Genomic DNA, 24,063 nt, shown 5'->3' on the forward strand with positions numbered 1-24,063 from the left:
ATTAAAAATTCTAGTGTCGAATACCTCACTCCCGTAGGAATGAATGGAAGCGGCCGAACATCAGGGGGTTAAGCGCCGGCCGCTTCCATTCATTCCTATGGGAGTGAGGTATTCGAAACTAGAGTTTCGAATACTATTTGCTCATCTCTAATAATGTTGTTATTAGTATTTACAAGGGGTACTTTAGAATCAGGGCTGTAGATCGTGTGGTTGTCCGTGGGCCCAACAGCCCTAGGGGGGCCCATATGATATCTCCTTCCAATATAAGGAGACCAGTACTATAACCAATTTATTATAGCTAGGGGGGCCTGGGCAGATTTTACATTGGGGCCCGGAAACTTCATGTTGTCTAGAATCCCTGCAGTGTTGTGGCTCATAGAGCAAATGATCATTGCAACATTGCACAAGATTATCTAAAGACGACAGCAGCCTATAGTCTGCCCAGTTAATTCACTGGAAATGACTTCAGATAAATGTAATTGCTCAAATTATATTGAAATAAATTAATTAAAATTAATTATATTACAATGTCTTGAGTACTCTGTTATTTCCTTATCCCTGTGGGGAATAAGGGAACGTTCACACACCCACATTGGATAAAACAGGCCTCTTATTATAAACATAAATATACACATTCTGCACATACATACCCCGGACTGTACCATTGTTCCATAGTATACGCCTGGCTGTTCAGGGCTGGTACTATATTGAAATGAGGCAGGGGAAGAATAAGCTTAAGACTGAGGCAGGGGAGTACAAAACTGAGATGGAAACTGTCAGGAGAATTATGCAGCCATATTCTCATGTCAGCATATAGCGACAGACTCATTGTATACTCTCAATGATGTGTGTGTGCTGTCCACCCTTTGCTGTTCACCCATTCGCTGCTGATTGACAGCTTGCTCCCTATATCTATAGTATAGGGAGAAAGCTGTCAATCAGCATCTGTAGGGCAAGGTGAATCTGCTGATCCTGATTAGGAAGACCCCAGTAATATGCAAGAAAAAACACATAAGTGACCCTGCACTGGAGTCAGGGTCTATCAGGGTCTCTATTACTACTTTATGTCAACCTCAGATAGGGCAGCAAAACCCGGGTGACAGATTTACTTGATGCAGAAGAACCATGAATAGGGTTGAGCAATTAGTATTGGAAAAGATCGGATCTCGATCGGCGATCGAGCAAATTTCACAATCGCGTCTGGAAATTATTAACTGAAATAGATGCACCAAGATGTGCCAAGTTGCATTGATTCTATAGTAAGTCTGGGCCATTGAGCAGAAGTTGAGAAACCTTGAGACGAGGCAGGGGAACACTGAATGGAGCAGGGGAATCCTGAGCTGAGTTAGCGAATACTAAATTGTGGATGAGGAACACTGAACTTAAAAAGGGGAATGCTTTGATATAGAAAGGCCACAATGAGCCAAACAAGGGGAACATTGAGCTCAAGAGGCTGAGCAAGGAGAACACTAAGTAGTTTAAAGAATTAAAGGAGTTTTCAAGCCCCAAATTGCTTTTTCCATCCACAGGATTGGTCACATCAGTATGTGATATGTGGGGGTCCAATATCTGGCTATGGCCATAGCCTCTGGGTGTTGGAAGCTGCTCTGCTCCTATTAAAGTAATAGGAGGGGTGCAGAAGCCTGGTCCACTGCATAGAGAGCCAAAACACCACTCCTATTACCTAAATACGAGTGGTGCTGCACGCGCTTCCTGTCCACTGGCAGCTCCCGGCACCTAGAGCTGATCTGTGTGGAGTCTGGGTGTCGGACCGCCACAGATCATATACTGTAAGGCTCCATGCAAACAAATGTGTGCATTGTCAGTGGGCTAGCGGCGTTTCTCATAGCTAGTACACTCACCTATTATATTGTAATGATCACATGCCTGGGCTCACTGAAGGATATTAATGGGTCCATGGGGGCACGGGCAGTACTTGGATATCATCTATGTGCCAACCATGCTGTTCAACCATGGACCACGGACATGTACGTAGTTGTGTGACTGGAGCCTCGTGCTAGGTTTCCAAACAGACCCCCAAACGGAAACCTAATCCGCTTCAAAAAGTGGTCCCCATAGACTATAATGGTGTCCCCTAGGTTTCCGCCCGAAAAGGGCAAAAAATACGGAAAGAAGAGCGCAGGAGTGAACCTAGCCTTAGCAAAAACATATGTGGTTTTAAGGAAAAAAAGGACCATGTAAGGTCCTTGTTCACATCTGCGTTCGGGTTTCCACTTGGGGACCCCCCGAACGGAAACGTATTCACACTTTTGCAGCACTTTTCTCTCTGCATATTTCATGTGGAAACCGAGCGGAAACCACACGGACCCCATTATAGTCTATGGGGTCCGTGGGTTTCCCAAGTAACTGCTTTTTTATGTGTATAGGCTTCTGTTCGGGGGGGTCCCCAAGTGGACTCCACGAATGGAAACCCGAATGCAGATGTAAACTGTGCCTAAGCCCAGCCTAAAAAATTGCCTTCCAACCTCAATCTGTGCATATACTGACCACATCATCCTGAGAACAGTCATGTCTAGCGGACTAGATTGGACTAGATTACCATTATCATCATATAATAACATCATTTCAAAATCAAAATCAAAATCCGAGGGGGGCCACACGGTGGCTCAGTGGTTAGAACTGCAGCCTTGCAGCGCTGGAGTCCTGGTGCTCAAGTCCCGCCAAGGACAGAAAACCATCTGCAAGACGTTTGTATGTTCTCACCATGTTTGCATGGATTTCCATCCCATATTCCAAAGACATACCGATAGGGAAAAATGTACATTGTGATCTCTATGTGGGACTCACAAATTACATTACAAAAAAAAAAAAAATCAAAATCCATATCCAAATACATATATTTAAATATTTTATAAATGGACTTTCCAGCACAAAGCCTGATGGTTATAGATGAAAAACAGGTGTAAGTATCGGGACCCTACATAACACCATACATTCCAGAGTGATGTCATTGCATGGGCAGGCGTACCAACTGTGCAGCTGCTCGTGGACATTATGGTACAAGGGATCCTCAGTGTTACCACCATGACGGGCGGCTGGCACGATTATTATTAGGATTATGATGACTAATAGGGGTGGCCTGACCATTAGGGCACTACCCAAGGGAAAGGTCCACAGTCTCTGTTCCAGTGGCACGTAAGTGTAAGTGAAAGGGCTACAAAGAAACATAAAAGACAAAACTGTGCCATGGGTAAGGGACCCATCATCAATTCTGACCACTCTCCGAATATCCCTAATACCAACATACTCAGCCCTAACAATACTAGACATTGCCCAATACTACCACTATAATTCTAGTGGCAAATAAAACTGAAAATTTCACAATGTAAATCGTTTCGATCTCCGCCACAATCTGAACAATATTCCTCTAAGGTTCACAAAGAATCTGCCACAAATACAAATATATATGGAATTTATTTTAGAATATATATATATAACGCTATCCGTTCCACCACTTGTTAGCTGCTTTGTTGGTCCCTCTGAGAAAACATTGACTAGTGACAGGGAGGGGTACCAGGGAGGGACTCGTCCCCCTCGTCTCCCACCAACCCACACAGCTGCACCACGTGGGGTTGGGGGGTCCCTGCATTGATCTGTTGTTTTCTAACAAGCTGCCTCCCATCCGCCAGCACGTATATTAGCAATCTGCACCTGTCCTGATCAATCTATTCCAGCATATGGAACAATATGATACATTGTATTTGACTAGACAGGATGTGATACATTGTATTTCTCACGGCAGGATGTGTATACATTGTATCTCTCATGGCAGGATGTGTATACATTGTAGCTCCTAACAAACAGTATATTAGGGGGCTCTACACAAGAAGCCTGCAGCCCACCCCTATAGATGCTCAGACACAAACATGTAGGAGGCTGGAGAGAAATGCAGCCCATCCTCTGGACATCCACAACCTGCAGCCTCAAGGACTCACCCAGAAGATGAAGTTGAAGACAAAAAGCATGTATTTAATACATTTAGTGCATCCTTCCACCCCCATGGCGACTGCTTCAGGGTCCGTTATCCGGGCTGCAAAGAGGATCACAGATGAGTGACTGGAGAAGAAGGAGGGAGCAGACAGAGCCAAGGCCTCCTCCCCATGCTGCACTACATGCCACTCCTCCTGCCACCCCCTCCTCTATCTAAGGGAGGGGGATACAAGGAGGATGAGGAGGGGGAAGTTTTCTTCATTACACAAACACATTTACTTTTCTTTTTTCCATTTTATTATACTGTCAGTTATAGGTGTTTTCTATGTAGAGCAAGACCCCCAACTCATGAAGAGCTGGGAAGAGGGGACCTCAAGGGTCTCTGGGGGGCTGTGACAAGAAACAGAGACAGGATGCTGGGAGATGTCCAAAAAGTTCATCGAAATAGTGAATGTTATGTCAGAGCCACAAGGAAAGGGAAATAGTAAGCTGAAAGCAATGGAAGAACAGGCTGGACTAGATAGATAGAGATAGACAGATAGATAGATAGATAGATAGATAGATAGATAGATAGATAGATAGATAGATAGGAGATAGATAGATTCTGACAGATAGATAGATAGATACTAGTAGATAGATAGATAGATAGATAGATACTAGTAGATTGATAGATAGAAATAAATATAAAGAGAACCCATCTATCTATCTATCTATCTATCTATCTATCTATCTCCTATCTATCTATCTATCTATCTATCTATCTATCTATCTCCTATCTATCTATCTATCTATCTATCTATCTATCTATCTATCTCCTATCTATCTATCTATCTATCTATCTATCTATCTATCTATCATCCATCTATCTGTCTATCCATCATCATTTGACTTCTGTATCTCTCCTCTCTATATATAATCTATTAATCATCTCTTTTTCTCTTATCTATCCATCTTTCTTAGGACTTCTAGATCTATCGTCTTTCAATATTATGTATCTTACTTTCATCTATCAACTTACTATATCCATCATCTCTCTGTAATATCTCTGTAATATATATCAATCATCTCTCATCTATCTATCTATCTCATATCTATCTATCAATTTATCAGTCTATCTATCTATCTATCTATCTATCTATCTATCTATCTATCTATCTATTTTCGGTTCCTTTAGCAATTTTTATGACCCAGTGCAGTATATAATGTCAGTCATGTTGACAGGTATCTTATTAGGTGCTGAATATAAGTACTAAGCGGGCACACCTATTGTCTGACCATTGTAACTCATGGCCACCCTGCAATCTTGTCACATGGGAATAGTTTGGGGGGGTTGATGATGAAATAATAGAAGGAGGACGCAGCATGTAAGGTGTTAAACAGGCAGAATTGGAGTTGTCGCTGATCTCAGTCATAGCAGCAAAATGTTATCTGTAATATATTGCTGATACCCTTTGCCGATGATGGGGGCTCAGGCGCTGTACCATTCACTATATATGGGGAAGCTCCGGTACATACAAAGTGTATATCAGGAAGGGGTTAAAAAGTCTGCAGAATAGTCATGTATAACTAATGGTGCGGATCAGGAAAACCTGTTTTATTTTTCATATGTAAGTATAGGACAAATATAGAAAGTTTTCAATGATACCAGTCCATTTACCTAAGCTTGTCCTGGACTGGCTTAGGTAAGCAAAAATGCTGCCCTCCCTGGGGCCCTGGCATAGTACCGCCTGAAGCGGTCGCTTCAGGTCGCCTCATGGGAGGTGCGGCACTGTGTGGGACCTGGGGGAACTATAGTATGTGGGACCTAGGGGAATAATAATGTGCGGGACCTGGGGGAGTATACTGTGTGGGACCTGGGGGAACTATAGCGTGTGAGACCTTGGGGCATAATAATGTGCGGGACCTGGGGGAACTATAGCGTGTGAGATCTAGGGGCATAATGATGTGTGGGACATGGGGGAGTATACTGTGTGGGACCTGGAGGAACTATAGCATGTGAGACCTAGGGGCATAATAATGTGCAGGACCTGGGTGAGTATACTGTGTGGGACCTGTGGGAAATATAGTGTGTGAGACCTAGGGTACTATATGTGTCGGACCATAGGGAACTACAGTGTATAGGACCTGTGGAAGCTATAGTGTGTGAGACCTAGGGGAATAATAATGTGTGGGACCTGTGGGGACTATACTGTGTGTCGGACCTGGGGGACTATAATCTGTGAGACCTGGAGGGCACTGTAATCTATGAGGCCTAGGGACATAATAATGTGTGGGACCTGAGGGACTTGGGGGCACTTTAGTGTGTGGGATCTGGAAAGACTTTTCTGTGTGCTACCTAGAAGTATTATAAGTGTGTGTGGAGACCTCCCCCCTCTATAACCCCCTCCCTCGATATACCATTCTGTTATAACCCCCTTGTAAAAAGCCCCTTATCCCCACAATATTGTTACCTGACCCCCAAACACTCTTCTCGAACATCATGTATATGTCTCTAAATGCAACAACACTGCAATACCCCAATATAGTGGTAGAACTTCAGGCAGTGCAAACAGTCTTTAGAGGTGTGATCCATTAGATTACAGCAGAACAGTCTCTGGAGTCACACAGAGGGGGGACATGGATTGCTCTGCTAAGGAGCAATATTCGGTCTGTACCTCTTCTACTGACAGCCTATAGGATTAACACCCCAGACCATACACACAGGGCCGTCATCAGGAATTATCTGGGCCCCCGCCATTTTAAAACTACTTTATTTTGTGACATACCAATTATGTATTACCTCCCAACTTTTGAAGAGGAGAAGGAGGAGGAGGGAGAAGGAGGGAGAAAATGTGCGGCGCACAAAGTTTAGCCCCGCCTACTTTTCTGTTGACTCCGCCCATTCTCATTCATTTTTCATGTGCTCCCACACAGTATAATCCTCCTACAGTCACCCGTAAATGATATGCCTCCCCTCCATCTCTCCCCCAGTTTCCTCTGCCTCCAGTTTCATGTCCCCCCCCTCCATCTCTGTTCCCAGTTTCATGCTGTTCTCTGCACACAGTTTCATGTCCCCCCATCGCTGCCCCATTGTCATGCCGTTCCCCCCTCATCTGCCCCAGTTTCATGCCATTCTCCCCCCTTCATTTTCCTCAGTGTCATGCCATTCTGCCCCAGTGTCATGCCATTTCCCCCCCTTCATCTGCCCCAATGTCATGCCATTCCCCCCCCTTCATCTGCCCCAGTGTCGTGCCATTCCCCCCCTTCATCTGCCCCAGTGTCATGCCGTTCCCCCGCATCATCTGCCCCAGTGTCATGCCGTTCTCTCCCCACCCCCTTCATCTGCCCCAGTGTCATGCCATTCTCTCCCCACCCCCTTCATCTGCCCCAGTGTCATGCCGTTCTCTGCCCACCCCTTCATCTGCCCCAGTTTCATGCCATTCTCCCCCCTTCATTTTCCTCAGTGTCATGCCATTCTGCCCCAGTGTCATGCCATTTCCCCCCCTTCATCTGCCCCAATGTCATGCCATTCCCCCCCCTTCATCTGCCCCAGTGTCGTGCCATTCCCCCCCTTCATCTGCCCCAGTGTCATGCCGTTCCCCCGCATCATCTGCCCCAGTGTCATGCCGTTCTCTCCCCACCCCCTTCATCTGCCCCAGTGTCATGCCATTCTCTCCCCACCCCCTTCATCTGCCCCAGTGTCATGCCGTTCTCTGCCCACCCCCTTCATCTGCCCCAGTGTCATGCCGTTCTCCCCCCCTTCATCTGCCCCAGTCTCATGCCATTCTCCACCCCTTCATCTGCCCCAGTGTCATGCTATTCTCCCCCCCCTTCATCTGCCCCAGTGTCATGCCGTTCTCTCCCCACCCCCTTCATCTGCCCCAGTGTCATGCCATTCTCTCCCCACCCCCTTCATCTTCCACAGTGTCATGCCGTTCCCCCCCTCCCCTTCATTTGCCCCCCAGTTTCATGGGCCCCTTCATTATATTCCATCTTAATGTTAAACACAAAACAAACACTTACACTTACCTCTTCCATTGCTCCCCCGACGCTCCTCTCTCTGCTCAGTCCACTGACATAATTGTAGGCGCGATGTGATGACGTCATCGTGCCTACACACGCCGAAGCCGGGCAGCAGCGTTTAAAGCAGGAGCTGAGCTGTCACAGCTCCTGTTTTAATCGCGTATGTATTCAGCTCATCGGCGTCCGTCGGACGCCGATGAGCTGAAATCGGGACCGGCAAGTGCTGGAGCGGGCAAGTGCCGGGGGGCCCCCAGGGGCTCTGTGGACCCCGGCACTTGCCCGACTATGCCCTGCGCTGACGCCGGCCCTGAATGACTGCTGCGGGCGCAAGGGGGCCGGCACACGGTGGCGGGCCAAAACCGGGCCCCCTCCATTTTTCAATTTTGCCGGGCCCCTGACGCCAGTACCAGTAGTACTGGCCTATCGGCGGCCCTGCATACACAGCTCTCAAGCAACTAATAGCAATACATAGGGTGGTGTTTGAAGCCTATATTACATCAAGCAATCAGTTACTTATGCAAATGTACTAAATTATGCAAATCAGTATATGAATAATATTACAAAGTGCAAAATGCATATAAATGTATCACAGTTTCGTATCTCATATACTCATCGTTATCACATCACATATTACTCATGGAAATTTCTTTAAAAGATAAAATTTGGCAGATAATAAAAATTGTCACTGTTTAATAGATGAGACTGCCGGCGCCACCGCACAAGAGCGATAAAAGTACGGTAATCCTTCTTCTGAGAGTTATCTGTCGTACGCAATGTAATACAGACATGTCAGATACCTATTGGAATCCATTGGGACAAACCAACGACTGTTCTATTACAGGGGCTGCCCAAAGTTATAGAGGGTCTGACATGACCATCAGAGAGGTCTTTACTGATATTATTGCCTGATATGGCTCCATGGTAAGTCAATAGATAGATAAAACTTAACCACGCCCAGCCTGAGCAATGCTTCCCTCTCTGCTATCTGGTGTGCACACACCTATCCCACAACTTTCAAAGAACTAAAAGGGGGCCGAATTTGGGGCATGCATTGTCCACTAAGGCAAATTTTTATGTAGTAAGTGGCACATTCAGTGTAGTGTCCCCTTGTAATCACTATGGTATAATTCTGCCCTCTCTGTGGCCCCCAAATAATATCCCCCATTATAATGTCCTCCACAATATGGCCAAACCTTATAAAATCTCCCTGAATCTCGCTTTATAGTATCCCCCTATTTCCCCATAAGTGACTATATGGAAAAACCAGGAGCAGGTTGATAATACAGAACAGGTACAAATCTTTCCATTATACCGTAGCCATATGTCGTCTCCTCTCCTAGCTCACAATCGTTGATGCAAATCACTGACCAAGACAATAACACATCAATACGTCCCTGGAGCGCAGCCAGTTTTGGTCTTCAAGACGCCCTGAACTTATTAAAATTTTTTCCCTGTTGCAGTCTCAAAGTCATAAGATTTTTATTCTGTTGACATCGCTTGTTTTTCTGCAGGATGAGATGTATTTTTCGGCAGCACCATTATGGGATGCCTATAACTTAGCGACTAAATTCTTTCTCGGTAGAGGATGGAAAAAGATAAAAATTCCAGGATTTTTTTTTATGCTTTGTATCTCACCACATGGCAGACATAACATGTTACCTTTATTCTCCAATACTTTACTTATATATGTAGAATTTGGATGGTAATTTTGCTCAATAAAGACAAAACCAATATTGTTCCTATCTTCATTTCTTTCCATATTTTTCCATTGATAAATGCAGATGAGGGAAGGTCAAACTGTACTTGGCAGTGGCAACTTTTTGGGTTCCAAAAACTACTCCAGATGTTACTTTGATTCCATTTTATTGAAGCTCTTTATGATATCGAAGGTTTGAGTCTAAAGTTGGCCATTTGTGTTCACGAAACCCACCGATTTGAGGCAAAGGCAGACCACTGGGGCTCTCCTAACTCTCCCCAGATGGTACGTGAGGAGATAAGATCAGGCTGTTGGTTCTCAGGGACATAAGTTAGTGCTAGAGGACCCTCTTGCCATTCGGGATATCTATACACTTGGCTGAGTCAATGTGTTTGGGGAAGTTCAGTTCTATGTATGGTCAGGTTCAATCTTGACCATAGATGGTGGAATAACTGAATATATGGTTTAGTCAGGGGCGTAACTTGAGGTGGTGCAGAGGGTGCAGACCAGGGCCCTGGCGCCTTAGGGGGGCCCATAAGCACTGGCATCAGTATTGAGGTTGCAGCTTCCATCTGGCCCATAAGCCAAGGAGACCCACAGATTACCCGAACCACACTGAGGTGGATTAAACTCCTTAGCACCCGTATCCATCACTATTAAGAATTCACTGTAGGGATGAGGTAGTGGGGCCCCGGACAAAAGATTGCACCGAGGCCCACAAGACTTTAGCTTCCCCACTTGGTTTATACTTTGACCCTATGGAATGGTTTACTTTTACAGTCTTCAGTGGACGCCTCGGCCCGGATGTCCCTTCCTAGACATTGTGCGGTAGGACAGAAGAAAGCAGGAAGGTGCTCCAACAGAAAGAAAGGAAGCCTGTAATGCAGATGTTGTATTCTTGACCCTGAATGAGTAATTATAGAGATGAGACAGGAAATATCAAGGAAATGGCGGTATGTGTGCAAGAAATATATGGCTGCTGCTGTTTACTTGGTAGTCAGTCCTTCAGATCCTTGTAAATAAGTGACTCAACGACTTATAGCAACGCACTCATCCAATGTGTGAAAAATTGTCTATGTGAACAGAAAAATAATTTTTTTGATCAATCAGACATTAAGGCGTGTTAACAAGAATTGTATCAATAATTTCAGACCATACCAATAATCTTATACTTTTCCAATGGGGTGAATGTATCAATCGATAGTAGATTAAGCTACCAAATGATATATTTTAGAATATTATATATATTTTTTTAATCTTCTGTGTGTTTTTTCTTAATTTATATCCCTATAGTGCCCACACATTCTTGGTCTTGGCCTTGGTTGGACTTTGGTCTCCCAACCCCCTTATCAGTGGGCGACCCAGCGATCAGCCCAGTAGAGATCTGACATTTTGATTTGACACTTGATAAATGTGGTGCACGCCATGTTATACAGCATCTTGTGCAAATGAAGCCAGAATTCTGGCACATTTTGCTTAGTAAATCTCCCCGTTTGTCCACATTCTCTGGCTGCCATATGACCGTGAAGGTCGGGTGAACCTAAAATATTAGCTTCAAAACCATGTCATTGACCTTCATGGTTGGACAGAGCTCCAGCAATATGGCAGCTGAATCCTCATGTATACTCAGGTCAGGAGATAAGGATTAGTTCAGGGAGACCTTATTAAACCTCAACATTATATTTCAGCAATTGACCAACTCAAGTCATCCAGCAGGATTTTGTTTCCAGATGTGCTGACAACTATTTTATCACCATCGTAATTCTAAGGAAATGCTAAAATCTTGACCTACTGGGGATACTTGTTGCCTGAAGATGAGAAACACTGCAAGGAAATGCTACGGCCTGTGTCTTGGAGAGATGGGGTGGGGTTTCTGGGGCGTGTAAGCAGTTGTCTGTCTATAGAGAGCTCCGCTGGACGCTGCCTAATCCTGCCATTCATCCATCTGCCTAACTACACCCTCTGTCCAGACTCCCTCATGTCATATTATCTTTATATGTAATCCACTATTCATTTCCTTGGGAGAAGCCGCGGCTACTGTATAGCGGTGCTTCCAAAATTGTTGTGGTCTGGGTGTGCAGACATATGGGCTAATACGTAGAAGAAGGGAGATTAAAAGGGATGCTCACTGCAGTGACCATTATAGTCGGAGACTGGGGAGGGGGTCATATAAAGTATATAGTACACGATCAGCAGGCATGAGTGATGTCATTGACATGTGTGGAGCCACCATTTATAATCCTAGTTCCCCGTAGCCGTATGATCATGGCAAGGAGGTTACATTGGATGGTAGTCATGTCACTGTCCTGTATGTCAAGTCTCTGCCACTTTCGTCAAAGCCTATAGGACTGATGGAGATATACAAGCACTCAGCCATCCATGGATGGGTGGGGGTCAAATGTCGACTGATCTACAATTTATCAACTACTCAGCGCAATTTTATTTGTATTACTTTTTTGGGGGGGAAAGCCATGAGTGGAAGCAGGGGTGTAACTATCAAGATAGCAGCGGTAGTGGCTGCCACAGGGCCCGGGATATTAAGGCAGCCGTTACCTGCTGGAGTAACTCTGGAAGGCTTCAGGCCTACTTATGTGACGTCCTAGAAGTCATGTGGGTCGGGCTTGTGTCCTAATGCATTGTGACAAAGCCCGGTTCAAATGATGTCTCTTCCATTACTGAAGATGGCCGACATCAGTGGAGAGTGCGCCGGAGCCCGGGAGAGGTAAGTAACATTGTTTATTATGTTTGTATTCTCCCCTGGGTCTCCGATTATTATATTCTGGGGTCTAAAAAGATGTCAAAGTTGTTAATGGGTGGTCCACAATGGGGCATAATACTGTGTGCAGGGGCCTCTATGGGGCATAATATTGTGTGCAGGGGCAACTATGGGGTATAATACTGTGTGCAGGGGCCACCTTGGGGCATAATAGTGTGTGCAGGGGAAACTATGGTGCATAATACTGTGTGCAGGGGCAACTATGGTTCATAATACTGTGTGCAGGGACCACCTTGGGGCATAATACTGTGTGCAGTGCAGAGGCCACCTTGGGGCATAATACTGTGTGCAGTGCAGAGGCCACCTTGGGGCATAATACTGTGTGCAGGGACCACCTTGGGGCATAATACTGTGTGCAGTGCAGAGGCCACCTTGGGGCATAATACTGTGTGCAGGGACCACCTTGGGGCATAATAGTGTGTGCAGGGGCCACTATGGGGCATAATACTGTGTTCAGGGGCCACTATGGTGCATAATACTGTGTGCAGGGGCAACTATGGGGCATAATACTGTGTGCAGGGGCCACTATGGTTCATAATACTGTGTGCAGGGACCACCTTGGGGCATAATACTGTGTGCAGTGCAGAGGCCACCTTGGGGCATAATACTGTGTGCAGGGACCACCTTGGGGCATAATAGTGTGTGCAGGGGCCACTATGGGGCATAATACTGTGTTCAGGGGCCACTATGGGGCCTAATACTGTGTGCAGTGCAGGGGCCACCTTGGGCATAATACTGTGTGCAGGGGACACTATGGGGATAATACTGTGTGCAGGGGACACTATGGGGCATAATATTGAGTGCAGGAATATTGGTGGGGGTGCAAGGAAGTCGGGGGGGGGGGGGGCATGTCAAAAATTCGTCACGGGGCCCTGCCATTCCTAGTTATGCCACTAGGCGAAGGTAGAAGTATAAGAACTTCCTATATACAATATTTCCCATTCCCTTTGTAACCATACGTAGGTTTGGCTCAAAAAAACGCATCAAAATCTGTAACAAAAAAGTTGCATTTCGCAACATAGGGCCTTAACCTTAAGTAGCTGCCTTGGGCTGTAACTTTCTCTTCTCAGGCTAGTAACATCATGTCCTTTGGTTACATAATCATGCTACAGCTCAGTCCCATCCAAATCACTAGGGGCTGAGCTGCAATACCAAGCACGGCCACTATACATTGTATGGCGCTGTGCTTAGTAAGTAGTGAAGAGACCACCGCTATCAATATCATAGTCCTGGACAAACCCTTTTAGGCTATTGCAAACAGTATCTAAGGGGTTAAATAGTAGGGATTAATCTCTGATCATAGCCTTGCAATTATATTTTACCGTGGACATTTTGCGGTGACGATAAACACAGCGCTTATTTGGCTGAGCTCTCTTACGTCTACGGCCGGCCAAACCCTTCCCCAGAATTACCTGCCGCAATGAGAATCTATCCCAATAAATCAAGTCCGGAAACCATCCAACATTGGAAAAACGCTGAGGTATTTCTGGAAAATGTGAAAGCTATTTCAGACATTACAGCCTTCATTCCTGCTCCAGTGTAACACTACAGTCATTGAGCCCCGCACGCTGTAAAGAGATCTCCGCATCTGACATCATCTATGGAAGGAGCACCAGGGAGGGAAGTCACTTTGGAAGATGAAAATTCACTTCTGCAGGGAGGAGAAGGAAAGACGCGACATATTTAGAGAGAGGGTGAGAGAAAACAGGAGGGGTGAGAAAATGTAAGGAGGGTCTGGAAAGAAGAGCGATGTGGCTGGCGTTATGAAAGCGTCCATATGTGCAGCAGATGAGGAAGACATGAAGCGGCTGTATAATAGTAATAATAATAGTAATAGCGTTATATCCATTGCATTGCGCAAAAGCAAAAAATTCATTCCCCAGATCTGTTCCCTTCTATTTTATGCTATCTTGAATCTTAAAGGGATTCAATCACTACAAGTTATATTTTTTCTCCCGAACACGTAGGAATAGCCTTAAGAAAGTCATTTCTTCTCCTACCTTTAGATGTCTTCTCCGCGTCGCCATTTGGTAGAAATCCCGGTTTTCTTCGGTATGCAAATGAGTTCTCTCGCAGCACTGGGGGCGGTTTCTAGCGCTCAAACAGCACTGGAGGCGTCCCCAATGCTGCGAGAGAACTCTCCAGTGCCGCCTCTATCTTTGCCTGGCATGGCCTCTCTCCGCATCTTCTTCCGGCGCTGGCTTCAATCTTCTAGGCATGCGCAGTCTGTTCTGTTTACTGTACAAATGGTCACAAGAAAATTGCCACGGGCCCGAGGCCTGACGGCAGAGCCGACTGCACATGCCTAGAAGTTTGAAGCCAGCGCCGGAAGAAGGTTGCTTTCTGGAACGTGTGGATGGAATTAACAAAAATCCCATCCACTTTACAGGTACTGTAAAGCACAGCATTTTCACAACGTGGGGCCTCGGTCCTTAGGCTGTATGTGATGTCAGATTACACCCCTATAAACTACACCTTGCACAAGGGCTCATGAACAAGGGAACCTGTGTAGAGTCACATAGAGTCTCTCCAATTTGACACTTGGATTCGTAGATACTCCATTGTGTTGGTTGTGTGTGACAGTAATGTCTTCACTGATACAAAATGGACGGCTCTGGAGCAACACTGTGGTTCAGTGGTTAGCACTGCAGCCTTGTAGTGCTGGAGTCCTGAGTTCAAATCCTGCCAGGAACAACATCTGCAAGGAGTTTGTATGTTCTTCCCATGTTTGCGTGGATTTCCTCCTATTCTACAAAGACATACTGATAGGGAAAAAAAAAACATACATTGTGATTCCTATATATATCCCTATATGAGGCTCACAATCTACATAAAAACAAAACAAAATTGCTGGCTCTGTGTAGGGGTGAGTGCAGGAATCTATAGGTGTTTAATAGGTGAGATCCATTAGTCACAGCACTTTTACACCTAGGTTTCGTCCAGATTCCGGGCTCAGGACCCGCAGTAACTACAGCTGCTTATTGTTCATAGGCATTTAGCTCTTGCTTTTTTTGATATCTAACAAATGCTTTAGTTTTAGTTCCTTTTTTTTGTTTCCGTGCATGCCCGATTGATCTTTATATAGTTTTTGGGCGCCATTTTACACCTCAGTGACTTATGGAGAAGTAATCCTTCTATAGGAGCTTCTCTACAAAATCACAAGCGTAAAGAGGAAGAGTAGCGCCCCATAGACTCTTATTGGCACACCTCCCAACCGTCCCTATTTCCACGGGACAGTCACGATTTGGGTGACATGTCCCGCGGTCCCGATCTGAGTTGAACACATATGCGGCTGAAGCAAGGAGCTGACACAGGTCAGCTCCTCGCTTCCCCGCTGCACGCCTCTCTCCCTGACACATATGCGGCTGAAGCAAGGCTGTCAGCTCCTTGCTTCAGCCGCATATGTGTCAGTGAGACCGGCGGCAGCGGGGAAGCGAGGAGCTGACACAGGTCAGCTCCTCGCTTCAGCCGCATATGTGTCAGTGAGAGAGACACGCAGCGGCGAAGCGAGGAGCTGACACAGGTCAGCTCCTTCCTTGAGCCGCATGTGTCAGCGAGAGAGGCACGCAGAGAGCGGCGAGGGAGCGGAGGAGAAGGTAAGTTTAATGTGGAGGTGGAACGTGAATCTGGGGGCAGATGAAGGAGGGGATGGCATGACACTGGGGCAGATGAAGGAGGGGACGGCATGACACTGGGGGCAGAGATGTGGGGACATGAATCTGGGGGCAGAGATGTGGGGACATGAATCTGGGGGCAGAGATGTGGGGACATGAATCTGGGGGCAGAGATGTGAGGACATGAATCTGGGGGCAGAGATGTGGGGACATGAATCTGGGGGCAGAGATGTGGGGACATGAATCTGGGGGCAGAGATGGAGGGGACATAAATCTGGGGGCAGAGATGGGGGGACATGAATCTGGGGGCAGAGATGGAGGGGGGACATGAATCTGGGGGCAGAGATGGAGGGGGGACATGAATCTGGGGGCAGAGATGGAGGGGGGACATGAATCTGGGGGCAGAGATGGGGGGACATGAATCTGGGGCAGAGATGGGGGACATCAATCTGGGGGCAGAGATGGAGGGGGGACATGAATCTGGGGGGGACATGAATCTGGGGGCAGAAATGGAGGGACATGAATCTGGGGGCAGAGATGGAGGGGACATGAAACTGGGGGCAGAGATGGGGGACATGAATCTGGGGGCAGCGATGGGGGACATGAATCTGGGGGCAGAGATGGATGGACATGAATCTGGGGGCAAAGATGGAGGGGACATGAATCTGGGGGCAGAGATGGGGGGACATGAATCTGGGGGCAGAGATGGAGGGGGGACATGAATCTGAGGGCAGAGATGGGGGGACATGAATCTGGGGGCAGAGATGGGGGACATGAATCTGGGGGCAGAGATGGAGGGGAGACATGAATCTGGGGGCAGAGATGGGGGGACATGAATCTGGGGGAAGAGATGGAGGGGGGACATGAATCTGGGGGCAGAGATGGGGGGGACATGAATCTGGGGGCAGAGATGGGGGACATGAATCTGGGGGCAGAGATGGGGGGGACATGAATCGGGGCAGAGATGGAGGGGGACATGAATCTGGGGGCAGAGATGGAGGGACATGAATCTGGGGGCAGAGATGGAGGGGACATGAATCTGGGGCAGAGATGGGGACATGAATCTGGGGACAGAGATGGGGGGACATGAATCTGGGGGAAGAGATGGAGGGGGGACATGAATCTGTGGGAAGAGATGGGGGGACATGAATCTGGGGGCAGAGATGGGGGACATGAATCTGGGGGCAGAAATGGAGGGGGGACATGAATCTGGGGGCAGAGATGGGGGGACATGAATCTGGGGGCAGAGATGGAGGGGGGATATGAAACTGGGGGCAGAGATGGAGGGGACATGAAACTGGGGGCAGAGATGGAGGGGACATGAAACTGGGGGCAGAGATGTGGGGACATGAATCTGGGGGCAGAGATGGAGGGGGGATATGAAACTGGGGGCATATGAAGGGTGTATATGAAACTGGGGGAGAGATAGAGGGGGGACATATAATATACAGGTGACTGTAGGAGGATTATACTGTGTGTGGGCACATGAAAAATTAACGTATGGGCGGAGTCAACACAAAAGTGGGCGTGGCTAAATTTGTCGCGCGCCGCACATTTTGTCCCTCTTTCCGTTCTTCAAAAGTTGGGAGGTATGTTATTGGTTCTATTTTATCAGACCACATAACACCAAACTTGTACAGAACCGTAATATAGCAACAGTGGCGTAACTAAAGTCTTGTGGGCCCCGGTGTGATCTTTTGTCTGGGGCCCCCTACCTCATCCCTACAGCGAATTCTTGATAGTGATGGTTATGGGTGCTAAGGAGTGTGTGGTTTGGGGAATCTGAGGGTCTCCTTGGCTTATAGGCCAGATGGAAGCTGCAATCTCAATACTGATGAAAGTGCTTATGGGCCCCCCCTAATGCTCCAGGGCCCCAGGGTGCCTGCACCCTCTGCACCCCTGTATAGCAGCATACATGAGTATATATGCATGCAGTGTGCAGTAAGCGTACAATTGTACAGAGCCATCGTATAGCAGTATACATGAGTATATATGCAGTATGCTTACACATGTACAGTGCGTTCACTTTTGCAATAAATTTGAGGGCACAGCATTCATTTTCCTAGCTGGTGTCCTATGGGCACTGAGCTTACAAGTACCACTCCACGTCTGACAGCGGGAGACAATTTATAACGCGTCGGTGTTGCCGAAAAAGTCCATTAATGATGCCACAACCCAAAGGTGAAGGAGAGTTATCATTTTATAAATGCGAGAGGACACTTTTAATGGCAATGTCAGATACAAGCATGCAGGAAATCTCTAATTCATCCCAATTTCCTGACAGTGCGTCTTCATGCATATATTACAGTAATTTAAGAAATCATTGTTCTTCATAAATCATCGGCCACACATAAAAGTGCCATCCAGCCGGCTCCTTGCTAGGTCAAACCCTATAATATATGACCACAGGGACAAGCCGCCTGTTTGCCCTCCTCGTCTCTGCTAAGTGATGGAGAAGCTGGCGCTCCACTCATAACTGGCTAATATCTTATAGGGTCCCCAGACGGGCAAGGCTCAGGCTTCACATACAGGTCAGGCAGTTATTTAATGGTTAAAGAGCTCCATAGAAGGATATAGGCAGAGCGACATTCTGGCTACATCACATTCTAGACACCCAGCTGTTCCGATTTCCTGTTTTTTCCGTCTTTCGGCACCTCCGCCACCCAGCTCCTATTAGTTTATGGAGCTCCTGAGATCTTATACTTCCTTTAAGAAATCTATTCAATTATTCATGTTGAAAGACGTGTAAAGGATAATGCACCGTCTACTGTAGAGTGTAGGAAAATAAGTCACGGAGGTGTTGGGTAGATAGATAATGCATATAGGGGGGGAGGTTGGATTTACTGGCATAGGGTAATCCCCAGCTAGTGGATTGGGATTGTCCGACTTCATGTTCCAGTGTAAACTAGGCTATAAATCAGGAAAAAATGGCAGGACAAGCTAAGTATGAATTGTGTATGAGGCTTTCCCCCACTGGAGTGGAATGTGTGCATCTATAGGTCCATGGAAAAACAGCATGGATGCTATAGGTGTATGTGTGTGCCCCCAATGGACCCATTCGTTTCATGCTGCAAAACAGACAGGAGTAGGACGTTTCCTGAGTTTTGCTATGGGCTCATATACCCCTACACGGACCTGTAATAATGGGCTCTAACGCCGCACAGTATGCGCAGTCGGCTCTGCATGTCCGAGCGGCCATTGTGTGTTGGTCTAACTGACCATACGAGCACAGTTGGCTCTATCTGAACTCACAGTGGTAGAGCCAGTTGCGTATGCCCAAGATAGGTACTGTGCGGCATTAGAGGACATGTATGACGCAGGGTGGGGGAGGCGAAGTGTAATGGTGCTCGAAGCACTGGGAGGGAGAATGGTGCTCAGAACACTGGGGGGACGCTTCTGGTGCTCTGTGATGCTCATTACCATAGGAGAAGAAACTGAATTAATGAAGAAAGGGCAGGGAGAATCAAAAAAAGTAAAGATAGGACTAGAATAGCCTTTTTAAAGACTGTTCCAACCTGCCTTGACTTTTTCCAATTATAGATTCCCTTTAAAGAAGACTTTTCACCACCTCCATCAAGGTTTACATCAGTTAATAGCTGCTTCTCCACTGATTCTAGCACAGTTGGAATCTTTTCTCTAGCCCCCACCATTCCTGAGGAATCAGTGCTGTTAGTTTTGGTGCCTGATTTACGATTTAGGCTCTGCATTGTTAGGGGGGGAGATCTCAGGCAGGAGCAGACAAGGGGTGTGACTCTGAGCTCTGACACCAGCTGGCTCTGATTGGAGCTCTGAAGCACACCCCCTGTCTGACACCGCCCTTCTGACATTACAGAGCTTAAAGGGATCCTATCATTCAAACTCATTTTTTTGTCCCTAATACGTCGGAATAGCCTTAAGAAAGGCTCCTACCGTTCGATGTCTTCTCTGCGCCACCGTTTGCTTGAAATCCTGGTTTTTGTCGGTATGCAAATGAGTATTCTCGCAGCACTGGGGGCAGGCTCCAACGCTCAAACAGCACTGGGGGCGTCCTTCTTCAGGAACGGCCTCTTCATGCATCTTCTTCTGGCACGGTGGGTCAAAATTCAACGCATGCGCAAGTTGGCTCTGCCAGTTGGCCTTGGGTAGAGCCGACTTCACATGCAGCCGCCATTTTACCACATTCATCACGGCGGCTCACACTGGTCCCATTACATTAAATTATTCTTAAGGTCTTCTCGCTCTATTAACAGGTGTTATTATTGTGCGAACAGTTTATAAAGGGTTAGGGTTATAAAGTGCTCAGAATCTGATATCCATAGACTGGAGCAGGAGACAGACTACTCTGTTCTCTGTGTAGTGGCAAAAGAGCAACTTAGGATACATTCTAATGAAATGGAGCTGATCTGCAGTACCTGGTCTGGCCACTACACTGAGAACAGCGCTATCTACTTCCTGTTCCATTTTCCGTGTACCAACTGCTGAGAACAGCTCATCGATGGGGTTGTCGGGCTTATGCTAATCTGAAGGGAATATCCTATTCTTACCCTGGAAATCCCCTTTAAGCTCTAAACACACCCCGCTTTTATATCTGTTGCAATAAGGTTTTCCTTTTTACAACTTTTTGGGGAAGATAGTTACAACGTTGGCTTCCTGGATTCCTTTCGCTACAATTGTACTTTGGTTGTCCTATACTGTCATATTTTGACAGAGAGGATATGACCTCTGAAGATGATTGTCAGGATGTCCAAAAGGAAATGGTGGACAGACAGTGTGGGGATTGGGCATGGCCAGGACAGGAAGAACTAGATAACATCAGAAAGGCTCTTGTATCGCACCCATGGCCCATCATCAGCTCCGTCATAATCTGTGGCGGGAGGAGGATCTCGCTTTATGACGGCGATATAAAAATGCAGTAAATCAAGACCCTATGTTGACGTGTACCCCAGTTTTATGGCACTTTTTTTTTTAGAGCTCTACTATTTGTTGCTCCTCTGTTATCCCTCAGGGAAATTGGTGTATATATATTGACAACTGGATGGTACCATATGGTATGTTCTCAGTCTGTATGTAAGATATACTTCCTTGATAATGGTGGCCTACTTTTCAGTTTAATGAATTTCCAGGAGGAATAACTGAGGGATGTGAGTTGAGTTGATCATCCGGTAAAATCATAAAAAAAAACATCGAAAAATTTACTGAACTCAATCTAATAATGATAAGACCTGACCTAGGTTCACATGGAGGAATCTGTCACAGATTAGTGAGCAGGTTCTGCCCCAAATCTGTGGCACATTTCATCCCAAATTTACCTCCAATGGGAGACAGAGATTGCAGCAGGACACAAAAAATTTTGTGTCCTGCTCGATCTTGCCTCGGATTTCGTGGCTCGGGAGTCCCTGACGATAAGGTCCATCCATCTGGGCCTAACCAGTAAAGGAAAGACGCAACGGAGTGCCGATACAGGGGAATTGGAATTCCATTACGGAATGAAGAGAAATTTCATTTCTAATAATAATAATAATAATAATATAAAATAATATAACAAGGATAATAATGATAATAAATAATAACAATCATCATCATCTGCTTTCTGACTCTTGAGCCGTACACGAAGAAGATCGCCAAGTATAAAGCTCACTAAATAATGTACTAATGGAAACAAAGGAAAGCAAGGATTGTTCCATTGTTTATAATGAAGCCCAGTCACGTATTAATATAACTGCAGCCAAAACCGCTCTCCCGCTCTCATTGCTTATACAGTATGTTCCAGACACTGCTCAAATAAAATCCATAACTAATACACAAGTGGATTTTTAAAGGGGTTGCATAAAATAAAATAAAAAAGTCTGTATTTTTTTCAGTAACAGCGCCACTCTTGTCCACAGGCTGTGCCTGGTATTACAGTTTTATTTCAAATCGATCTCTCTTCTTTATAAGCTGTAGTACCAAATGCTGAAGTGACAGTGTCAGTATTAAAAAGGGTTGTACCAAGTTTTAAACGTGCAACCTATCCACAAGATAGTAAGTGTCTGATGGGTGGAGCTCCACAGGAGAGGAGTCTGTGCACTGCCAGACCTTTCACTGCTAAGGCACTGCCCAGGATACCTGTGCTTGGCTTCTCTCCAGCAGTACCATAGACTTTGTATGGAGGGACAGTCTGCATTTTTGATTAACCAAAATCTCATTCACTTTGCTCACATTGTAAAACACAGCATGGGGCCTTAGCCTTAAAGGGGATGTCTGGGAGTGATAAAACAAGTCTAATATGTGGTGAAGGGCGGGACAGAGTTGGTGGTGAAAAAGTCCCATAAGAGCAGTGCACACATGCAGAGTACTATTATTATGGCCCTATAATTTAAGCCACAAGGGTAACAAAATGAGAATTATAAAAACTAATCTTTATTTATATAGTGCTCACATATGTTGCACCACTTCACAGTTCATAGAAAAATCAGGCTCTATAGAGTAACAGGCAGAACTATAGGGTTTCCGTTTTTTGGGTACGCTTGGGGACGGAAACCTGAACACTAATGTGTTCCTAGCGTTAGAGTGCATGGAAGTGGTGCATGTGGGGGGTGCTCAGTAAAATGCCCCCGTAGGGGTTGTCCAAACTCTGTGATGTTTTTGATACTCATGACCTATCCACAGAATTGGTCACCAGTATCAGATTGGCGGGGATCTGACACCCGGACCCGTCGCTGATCAGCAGTACCCACCAGCCTCCGTCACCTGATAATATAAAATTCATGGAGCCAGAACCAGAAGACACTCTGCTTTCACTAATTTAGGGGACATTGTCTCCCCACTGTTCAGCACAAGATCCTGGCCAGGACAGCTGAGTCCATATGTAAGCCCCCCACCAATCACAGAACCCAGACCACCTACTTAAAATTAGACTAGACAGGCAGAAGAAGAACCAAAATTCACCATGGTGGCTCACACTGCGCCACAGACTTGTAGAATCCTTCTACATATGTTAGACCTTGGAAGGTCGAGCATGATGCGAAAGGGAGCAAACCTTTATTGGGTTATTTCACTGAAATTCTGTCTTCCTAACTACATCAGGGAAGACAGGCTTGCACATTCCAGTGAGCGCCCTCTATTGGTTTGCAACACTGAGGCAGCAGCTGACTTCCTAATTACATCATGGAAGACAGATTTGCATATTCTTCCCATGGCCTCTAGATATGTTAGACACATTGGGGCAGATTTATGAGGACAGTTTCCTGGCGTAGACGGAATGATGGAATTCCCCTATTTTTCTTCCTTGAGTCATCTCAAGAACTCCTTCAGACTAATATTTTGTACCAAACTTTTTGGACTCCTCCTTTCCAAGACAATTTTTAACAATGCCTAGTGAGGAGCAAAGCGTGTCTAAAAACACCTCTGCAAACTTTCTGTCTAAAGTTACCGACGCGTTTTTACCCGCAGCCCCAAGTGGGGCCTTAGCTCAAGTGTTCCAATTATATCTCCCATTCCTGTTGTCCCCACTCCTAGCTTTGGCATGTGTTGTACACATCACACCCCCACCTCTTCGGGGTCCCCTTATCTTTGGAACCCCACAAAATGCATGTGTTGCCTTAAGGCCAAAGCCACCCCTGGCTGCCGATAAGATTGCGATTTCATACAATATATTCCCTTTAAGCTGTTCATCTGTTTGGAGCTTAGTCTAGTTCTAATACTGAGATCACAATAAGTCTCCCTAATGGACGGAGTTTTATCAGTCCAATATTTATGTCTGTACAGGGAATTTACGGCTCGAACATGTATTAAGAAATGAATCCATTCCGAATTCTGACATATGAAATAAATTGCGTCTTTATCTTTGGCATTGTCGTCTTGCCAGATAAATAAATCTTCAGAGTCAGAATTTTCTTAAAGCAAGCGGTAGGTTATCTCCGAATTTCTGAGTATTTTGCTAGGTATGACAACATCATGTCTGATGGCGTTGTCTTTAGATATCGTAACGTAAAACCAAATAACACAATATAGGAATCCTGAAACACTGACTAAATATAGACTCTGTCTGACACCATAAAATAAGG

At 46.0% G+C, this 24,063-nt stretch overlaps 1 protein-coding gene across 1 annotated transcript in view; it reads right to left on the bottom strand.

The window, feature by feature from the left end:
• Window positions 1-4,091, bottom strand: part of CD81 (CD81 molecule) — a 28,640-nt gene extending 24,549 nt beyond the window's left edge. Inside the window, exon 1 of the mRNA XM_075281341.1 lies at window positions 3,957-4,091. Coding sequence (XP_075137442.1) covers window positions 3,957-4,022 — 66 coding nt within the window. The 5' untranslated portion in view covers window positions 4,023-4,091. The remainder of the gene's footprint in view (window positions 1-3,956) is intronic.
• Between the last annotated feature and the right edge of the window lie 19,972 nt (window positions 4,092-24,063).

This window comes from Leptodactylus fuscus, chromosome 7, assembly GCF_031893055.1.
Source record: "Leptodactylus fuscus isolate aLepFus1 chromosome 7, aLepFus1.hap2, whole genome shotgun sequence".
NCBI classification, from domain to species: domain Eukaryota; kingdom Metazoa; phylum Chordata; class Amphibia; order Anura; family Leptodactylidae; genus Leptodactylus; species Leptodactylus fuscus.